At 35.4% G+C, this 9,701-nt stretch overlaps 1 protein-coding gene across 1 annotated transcript in view; it reads left to right on the top strand.

Annotated features, from left to right (window-relative positions):
- The first annotated feature begins 3,665 nt into the window (after window positions 1-3,665).
- LOC106469418 (transmembrane channel-like protein 3) overlaps window positions 3,666-9,701 on the top strand; it is a 60,752-nt gene continuing 54,716 nt past the window's right edge. Inside the window, exon 1 of the mRNA XM_022397936.1 lies at window positions 3,666-3,847. Coding sequence (XP_022253644.1) covers window positions 3,666-3,847 — 182 coding nt within the window. The remainder of the gene's footprint in view (window positions 3,848-9,701) is intronic.

Genomic DNA, 9,701 nt, shown 5'->3' with positions numbered 1-9,701 from the left:
CTTTTTCTAGTTTTAAAAATCTCCAATCTTCCCCCTGTCCTAAGGGGGGGGGGGCTTACAAAAAACAACTACATCACAATGATGTGTACTATGAGATCATTTCGTTGTTAAGGTATGCTTAGTCACCAATTTGAAGAAGTTTCTGTAGGCTCTTCACGTCACCTTGTTACCAGGGAAACGTCATGTAGTGTCGCATCAAATTGGAGATAATTGTATTCCCGTTAAAACTACGAGGAAAAAGTGTTTAACTTCGCACACGTTTTACAGGTATCGCAGTTGTGAACTTAGATATACTGTAACATTACCATCAAGTTTTGTTTTTATAATTAATACTTGAAACCGTTAGTACTTGGTGAAAATCCGTAATTATAGAATTGAGTAAAATTGTATGTTTCACAAATATTATCAGGACCACGGTTTCGCCAGTAGAGGCACTGCACCTGTTGATGTCTTTATTGGTGAAACAGTTTGTTGTAAATACGCTATATTTACTGTTCCCATCACGGGTATCGAAACCCTGTTTCTAGTGTTACAAGTCTTCAGACTTACCACTATGCTACTGGAGATCGGCGAAACCATGGCTGTTATGAATGAAATATTTGTGAAACATACAATTACTTTTGTTTTCCTAATTTCTGTAATCAAGGTTCTTACTACATGTTTATCCGCATGTATGGTTTGTCTTTAGTAGTGGATTAGCCCGGCATGGCCAGGTGGATAAGGCGCTCGACTCACAATCTGAGGGTCGCGGGTTCGAATCCGCATACCACCAAACATGCTCGCCCTTTCAGCCGTGGGGGCGTTATTATGTGACGGTCATTCCCACTATTCGTTGGTAAAAGAGTAGCCCAAGAGTTGGCGGTGGGTGGTGATGACTAGCTAGCTGCCTTCCCTCTAGTCTTACACTGCTAAATTAGGGACGGCTAGCGCAGATAGCCCTCGAATTTCGCTTTGCGCGAAATTCAAAAAGAAAACAAAACAAGTAGTGGATTAATTTAAAGGTAACGTCCACATGCTTTGTCTTTAGCAGTATTAAAACCACAACAGTTTACAAATTGTGTGGCTCTTATTGAGTGTAAGAATCTTCCATTATAGCGTTTAGCATCTTCGGCCTGTAGGCAAATCAAACCCACGTGGAGTTCTATAGTTATCGAGCATCACAATATTTAGCATTCCAATAAAACCCTCTTTAACACAGCTTGAATTATGGCTCATGCTAACTTTAGTAGGCCCTCTGGTGGCAGCGAGTTACTGTCCCGCCCGTTGGTTTCCAAGTATATTATATATTACACAGCACCTGTTAAGAATTCTAGTAATCGAAATATCGAGAAAAAATAACTTACCGGATAAATGGGTTTGATATAGCGTTACATATATTACTCACTAAGGGATCTGGCTTCGCCTGTTGAAGCATTACAGTAAAAACAACAACTTGGTTTTCATTTTGGCTATTACTTGTACGTATTTAAAGTTTTGGTATTAAACTCATATAAAATAAGTTTAAAAAGTTCCTTATTTGCTATCTCGCACGTAGAAGTAAATAAACAAAATAATAATTTATTCCAATACTCAAACATGTTATAAGCTATATTTTCAATGTTATAATTTAGTTATTTGCTAGAGGGAGCTACAACTATGATGACGATGACGCTAGATTTAGAACATTTATAAAGTTAGTTCCAGAATACCCAGAATGTTTGGGAATGTTAATGATCGATTAACTAAATACACACAATAACTGACACTGATCTGAATGCTTCACTAACTTAAAGTTGCTCAGATTATCGTATTTATAATTTAATCTTATTTCTGGATATTTCGCCAAGTTCACACATAAGGTTTTAATTTTCAACATAATTTTACTCGTTAATGGTGAATTTAGGCTTACAATTATATACAAGTGATAGTAGCTTGAAGCAAACGTTAAGGAAGGAATAAATTTGTTATCGTTACTTTCACATTGTAATCTTGCCCCCAGTGGCACAATGGTATGTCTGCGGACTTACAACGCTAGAAACCGGGTTTCGATACCCGCCAAATCGTAGAGCAGTTAACATCGCTGCCTGCTACATATCTATCGTCGTACTTTCTAATTTAAAAAACTATATATATATACGAACTAACCTATAATCAAAGATAGTGAAGAAAAAGTTGCACGTTTCATTAACATTTTTTATAGTGCCCGGCATGGCCAGGTGGATAAGGCGCTCGACTCACAATCTGAGGGTCGCGGGTTCGAATCCCCGTCACACCAAAACATGCCTTTGCCTGGTCCCAAGTCCAGGATGAGAAAGGAGGTGGGTTGGGCGCGGAGCTAGCAACTAACCTGCTACAAGTAACTGCAACAACACCTTCCGTTGGCGAGGTGTTGTTGCGGTCCTATGCTCCACTGGGAGTTTACAGGAATAAATAATAAAAAAAAAACGTCACACGAACGCGAGTTACGATTAAATTGACAGAATTTGGTAACACACCGGAATACCGCCTCCCGGTGGTTCAGCGGTAAGATTGCAGGCTTACGACCCTAAAACTCTGGTTTCGATATACCCGTGGCGGGCAAATCAAAGATTGTGTAGCTTTGTGCTTAACCGTTCTTCGGGTACTTTTCGTTTTTTGCTATATACTGTACAAAATTCGACATAAACCAAGTTCTGTTTTGGGAACTCAACCACTTTAAGATACAACGAGATGTCGTGTTGTAACCTTTAACCTTTATGACACTTTATGTACATGTTTGATGAGCCCCATTGAAAAAGAAAAGAAAAAATAACGATGTACATGAAAGAGGTTTAAAAATTCTCACTAATTAGAAACAAACTAAACGAGAAGTGGTCTATTTCAAAAGTTCTTCTGAGAAAAGACTCCCCAACACCCGAGAGTTATGTATGTGTAATTTGTCAAGTACGTTCATAATGTTAAAAGCATAGATCAATCCGACTTTCTAGCGTTAATATGTTTTTTTTTTGTTTTATAGCTGATGGACATTTATCCATTTTGTAACGTTATCTTGGAGAGAGAGAGAGCACTTTGATAATAGAAGTATAACAAATTAGGTTTCCAACAAATTAGGTTTCCGGCGAATAATCTAGCATGGGTTTCTTTAAATGAAGTAGCACGAACTTGGCTAATACAATGACTAGTGTTAGACGATATAAATGACAGCGAACATCGGTGGTATAGACCAAGGTGGGGGGAGATATACATGATTACCTGGGTTGAGACTCCACCCTGATGCGGGCGGAGTTTGTGAAACACTCGCTATATAAGAGTCTCTCTCCTAGGCATCACTTCGTGATTCTCTATATTTGTGAATAGCTAAAAACATTTACACGGGAGGCAAACGTGAGTACAAACTCTAAGCCTAATTTAACGTTCACAAAAAATGGCACATCTGTCTTTCTTATATTTTCTTTTTTCAGTATAAATGCTCTGGTTTTAATGCACATATTTTAAGATATGTTATTTATATACAAATATTCATATATATATATATATATTGGATATTAAAAACGGTACACCACGATTTTTAAATGTAACGTTTATTATTAGGGGCATTTTAAAAAGTTTTATCTGTTCACTTTCAACAATCTTCACGTTTTCAATAGAGCGTATTAAGTAAGTCAAGTGGAGCGTAACATTTCATAATATTTTATTTAAACTAACAGATGGAATTAAACGACTCGGATGAGGAGAATCTGGAAGCTCTCCTGTTTCGCAAGGCTAGCGAACGGCGAAGAAAGCGATCACGTCACTCCCCTCGTCGTGGATCCTCACCTTTTACTTGGGATGGTGACCCACACGCTCGAGATCGGCGAAGATTATCATCATTTACTACATCATCTGGAGAGTGAGTACCACTTCTTTCAAGACATTTGTTTACAGAAAATCATTTGAAGTGAATGTCATTTTGGGATACGAAAAAAAATAAAATAATTAAACATCCTGTGAATAAGTACTTCTTTTCCAGAAATAATTTATAAATAATCTAATTTTGGGGCTAAAACAAGTTGCTAACTGTTTCTGTTTTGCTAATTATTAAATAGTAAATTTAGCACATTTGTCTTGACACTGTTGATATAATACTCCAAACATACCTGTTAATAGACAACCCTTATTTGTCAACAATATGCCTAAACTTGAAATTATATAAACATACAACGCTAGAAACCGGGTAGAGCACAGATAGACCATTGTGTAGCTTTGTGCTTAACTTCAAACAAACAAATAAACTTACTTAAACGACAACATCCAATGGCATTCCCGGTGGAAAGGGTTATTTCATATGAACCCCCTCTCCCCTCCTTTCCATGAATCATACCTTCCCAGTTGCCCAAATTGACACTTAAGTCAAAGATTTTGTCTTCAATAAAGAAAGCGACACCTGGCGAGTAGAAACGCAATGCATGATAACTTTTTTTATGCATCATTTCAACACATACACAATGCATATTATAAAGTTTTTAATAAGGATATTACACAAGTATTCACCATTACTCTATACTGGGATGTAGTTACTGCTTATCTCTTAGAATCTTACAGATTTTAACTGATTGTTAATCATTATCATATTCTCTATTCATGCTACTTGTTGTAGTGCACCTAAAGATCAACCCACCAATTACGTGACAGTAATGTGAATGTTTTTATGAGTCGTTAAAGCAGTCTGTTTAGGTGTATTAAATTTCCAATTTGTTGAATGACGCCAAAAACACACAACAATAATAATAGAATACGTGTTGTTTTTCGGTAATGTTTCACGTGTGTCCCTAAAATTATGTTTGAGACCAGGTGTTATACCGTGTCATCAGAAGCTGGATATACACAGTTTTACACGACTTATGATACAAAGAATTTTCATTGTTAGAACTAATAAGAACAGCAAACTGGAAAAAAAAAATCGAATCTATGAAACAATACCAAAATGTGCCCCCTTTTCAACTACCCGGTTTAAATATTGATGTATAATACTTGTTAAACCGACAAAGATAATATAACTTGGCCTGGCAAGGCCAGGTGGTTAGGGCGCTAGACTTGAAATCTGCACGTTCCAGGTTCGAGTCTCCGTTACCAAACACGCACGCCCTTTCTCCCGTGACGGCGTTATAAAGTAACGGTCAATCCCACTTTTCGTTGGTACAGAGTATCTGTCCAGTTATCTTGCTAGTAAACTATGGGAAATTTGTTTATTTGTTTTTAATTAAGCACAAAGCTACACAATGGGCTATCTGTGCTCTGCCCACCACGGGTATCGAAACCCGGTTTCTAGCGTTGTAAGTCCGCATACATTACCGCTATGCGTAAACTATGGGTATCTGCCCAATTATCTAGCTAGTAAACTACTGTTGTCTGTGAACAGTCTGATAATGTAGTAGAATATATTTGTCTCTCTGTTTATGTTTTTATCTATTTAACTAAGAACAGTCTGTCTATGCTGATGTTTATTTAACATACAACCACTATCGGTCAACTGTTTATTTAAAAGACACCATCTATCTATCAACATTCTCTGTGTTCTGTTGTTAATTTAAAATACCACATCTACCTATCAACAGTCTCTGTGTTCTGTTGTTAATTTAAAATACCACATCTACCTATCAACAGTCTCTGTGTTCTGTTGTTAATTTAAAATACCACATCTATCTATCAACAGTCTCTGTGTTCTGTTGTTAATTTAAAATACCACATCTACCTATCAACAGTCTCTGTGTTCTGTTGTTAACTTAAAATACCACATCTACCTATCAACAGTCTCTGTGTTCTGTTGTTAATTTAAAATACCACATCTACCTATCAACAGTCTCTGTGTTCTGTTGTTAACTTAAAATACCACATCTACCTATCAACAGTCTCTGTGTACTGTTGTTAATTTAAAATACATCATCTATCTATCAACAGTCTGTGTTCTGTTGTTAATTTAAAATACATCATCTATCTATCAACAGTCTCTATGTACTGTTGTTTGTTGATAGATAGATGATGTATTTATAAATAGTCTCTGTGTACTGTTGTTAATTCGTTGGTAAAAGAGTAGCCCAAGAGTTGGCGGTGGGTGGTGATGACTAGCTGCCTTCCCTCTAGTCTTACACTGCTAAATTAGGAACGGCTAGTGCAGATAGCCCTCGTGTAGCTTTGCGCGAAATTCCAAAACAAGTCAAAATAAATCTACAAAATTCGTTTAATATGCAACAATTTTTTTTTGTTTTTTAAAAAACTAGGACAAGCCCATAACTGCAACAGGTTATTAACCTGTTGGATTTTCCTGTGCGCTCTTTGTACAATAGTTTTTTTTTCACTTGATATAAATTATAATTTTTAATATTTTAAACATATAGTTAAACAGCCTAGACATTAGCTCTCTTAACATAAATGATTAGACATTAGCTCTCTTAACATAAATAATTATACATTAGCTCTTTAAACATAAATGATTAGACATTAGCTATCTTAACATAAATGATTAGACATTAGCTCTTTTAACATAAATGATTAGACATTAGCTATCTTAACATAAATGATTAGACATTAGCTCTCTTAACATAAATGATTAGATATTAGCTCTCTTAACATAAATGATTAGACATTAGCTCTCTTAACATAAATGATTAGATATTAGCTCTCTTAGCATAAATGATTAGATATTAGCTCTCTTAACATAAATGATTAGACATTAGTTCTCTTAACATAAATGATTAGATGTTAGCTCTCTTAGCATAAATGATTAGATATTAGCTCTCTTAACATAAATGATTAGATATTAGCTCTCTTAACATAAATGATTAGATATTAGCTCTCTTAACATCAGTGGTTTTTTTTACCATTTAAACTATCTCACAATTCACGTAATAAAGTACTGTTTAATTTTATCAAAACTTTCATAATAGAAGCTTTTTTTTTATTCTCGTGCTGTTTTATAGACAGCTTGAACGGATTAGATTTATTCATTTATGATAAACATTAGTTCATGCATCATGTTATTTCTTAATAAGGGCACTGTACGATAACTAAACTTCTCTATTATTAAACATCTCAATAATTGCATTAATACTTAAGCAATACCCAGAGGACTAATCGCTAAGGATGTGTGCGTGGGTGGTTTCGATATATGTTTCTTCAATAAAAGATGGCACGTTTAAGAGTGATAAATAATGGATCTGAATGGGCCACACCCAGAGCTAGAAACAAAATGAACACACTTTTACGAGTATTGACGACCACACCCAACTAGCTAACCCATCTGTTCTTCCTTCACGCCAAGGTGTTTAGATATAATTTGCCGATATTGCTTGTGTTACCTGACGTGTTATAAGTATGTATTTTTTTTATTAAAGAAGCCTGAGCAAAATATCCAGTACACTTGTCGCTTGAGTAGTAAAAAAATCTCTTAACGATATTCACTTTCAAACCCTAAACAATTTTTTTATTTTATATTTAAAGTTTTAAAATTATGTTGAAAAAAAAACACCATTTAGAAAAGAAAAGTAGAAATGGTTGTTTGTGTGTAGTTAAGCAGAAAGCTACACAGTGGGCTATCTGTGCTCTGCCCACTACGGGTATCGAAACCCGGTTTCTAGGATAATAAGTCCGCAGACATATCGCCGTGCTACTGGGGGGAGGGGCAAGTAGAAATGAACACAAATTTAGCAAATTGATAAGTAGTGTTTCTTTCTTCGGATTTTCAACGCTAAAATCGGGGGTTCGATTCCCCTAGGTGGGCACAGCAGATAGCCCGAATTGACTTTGCTATAAAAAGACGCACACACACGTATCTTTCTTTAGGAGTGAACGAAAGGGGGAAGGATAACCCGCCTCAATAAATAGTTCTATCTTCAGAGATGGATTAACATGCTTAAAGAAAGAGTTCGTGTTTCGGCAATTGTGAAAAAATATAAACATTTGTTTCTTCTTCTTGTTTTTTAATTCTGTAATGTTTCATCAAACATTATTATAAATTCTGACATTTTATTAGACGTGATCACGTGAACAGAGAGGTACAGAGCGAGCGTTGTTTTTATCCTAGGCTCTCGGAAAAAGTGTTTTTACTGAAAATCGTGCTTTGAATTATGAGTGGGCTCCATAAGAGAATACAGCCAGTTTAACCAAACTATAGTGGATATTTAATTGGATTAAAAAACAAGCTTTTAATAGCTACAGGAGGGTTCCTGTTGTGCTATCCTTATATTAATAGTGGTATTCATAAACGCAAAGCGTCATAAAAAACAAACAATCTCATAAACAGTGCCCACAAATGGAGCTTCAATTACTTACGGCGGTGAAAACCCCGCGATCATGATGAAGCCTGATAAAAGTAAAGCTGATAAACATCACAGCTGAAACAAACAGCAAAGGAAGAGACTTTCCAAAAATGCTACTTCACTGAAGCGTTAATTAAATTTTTAACAGCTCTCACGAGAAATTTCCTGCACGACGAAATTACATACAAGTTCGAAATTTACAGATTGGTTTAACGTTTTTTTGTTAAGCATTTAACAGAGGACAAAAACATATTATCATCGGGAAACGTTTTGGTTTGATTTTAGTTGTTGTTAACCAAGAAGATACCCAATGGGCTGGCTGTCTGTGCTCTGCTAATCGCTGGTATCTAACCTAGAATTTGGTATTGTAAGGCTGCAGACTTACCGCTAAGTCACTGGTGGTGGTGGTGGAGGCGTAAATGTTTTGGAGGAGTTACTTACTGACTATATACCAGATGAAACAGTAATAGAATTCCAAAAAGAAAAATATATATATTAAAGGCTGAAGTAAGAAGAAGATAAAAGTGAATTAAAGCACGAAGAAATGTAGTGTGATTTTCATAAGTGTTCGAAGTTTATTTCTGACACTAAAGTGAATTAAAGCATGAATAAATGTAGTGTGATTTTCATAAGTGTTCGAAGTTTATTTCTGACACTAAAGTGAATTAAAGCATGAAGAAATGTAGTGTGATTTTCATAAGTGTTCGAAGTTTATTTCTGACACTAAAGTGAATTAAAGCATGAAGAAATGTAGTGTGATTTTCATAAGTGTTCGAAGTTTATTTCTGACACTAAAGTGAATTAAAGCATGAAGAACTGTAGTGTGATTTTCATAAGTGTTCGAAGTTTATTTCTGACACTAAAGTGAATTAAAGCATGAAGAAATGTAGTGTGATTTTCATAAGTGTTCGAAGTTTATTTCTGACACTAAAGTGAATTAAAGCATGAATAAATGTAGTGTGATTTTCATAAGTGTTCGAAGTTTATTTCTGACACTAAAATACCGCCAAATTATAACGCCCCCACGACTAAAAGGGCGGACATGTTCGGTGAAGGGGATTTGAACCCACGCCTCACAGATTGCGAGTCGAGTGCCCTCTAACCACCAGACCATACCAAGCTCTACAAAATATCAGTCTTACGATAAAAAAGAATGAAATACCATTTTCATTGTACTTTAGCAAGACGATTAAAGCTATAACTTCAAGATACCATTTTCATTGTACTTTAGCAAGACGATTAAAGCTATAACTTCAAAATACCATTTTCATTGTACTTTAGCAAGACGATTAAAGCTATAACTTCAAGATACCATTTTCATTGTACTTTAGCAAGACGATTAAAGCTATAACTTACAAGATACCTATTTCTATTGTACGTTTAGCAAGACGAATTAAACGACTATAACTTACAAATACCTAATTTCTATTGTACTTTAGTCAAGACGAT

This window comes from Limulus polyphemus, unplaced genomic scaffold (genome assembly GCF_000517525.1).
Source record: "Limulus polyphemus unplaced genomic scaffold, Limulus_polyphemus-2.1.2 Scaffold3475, whole genome shotgun sequence".
Lineage (NCBI taxonomy): Eukaryota > Metazoa > Arthropoda > Merostomata > Xiphosura > Limulidae > Limulus > Limulus polyphemus.
This window is presented reverse-complemented; position numbering and strand designations above follow the sequence as displayed.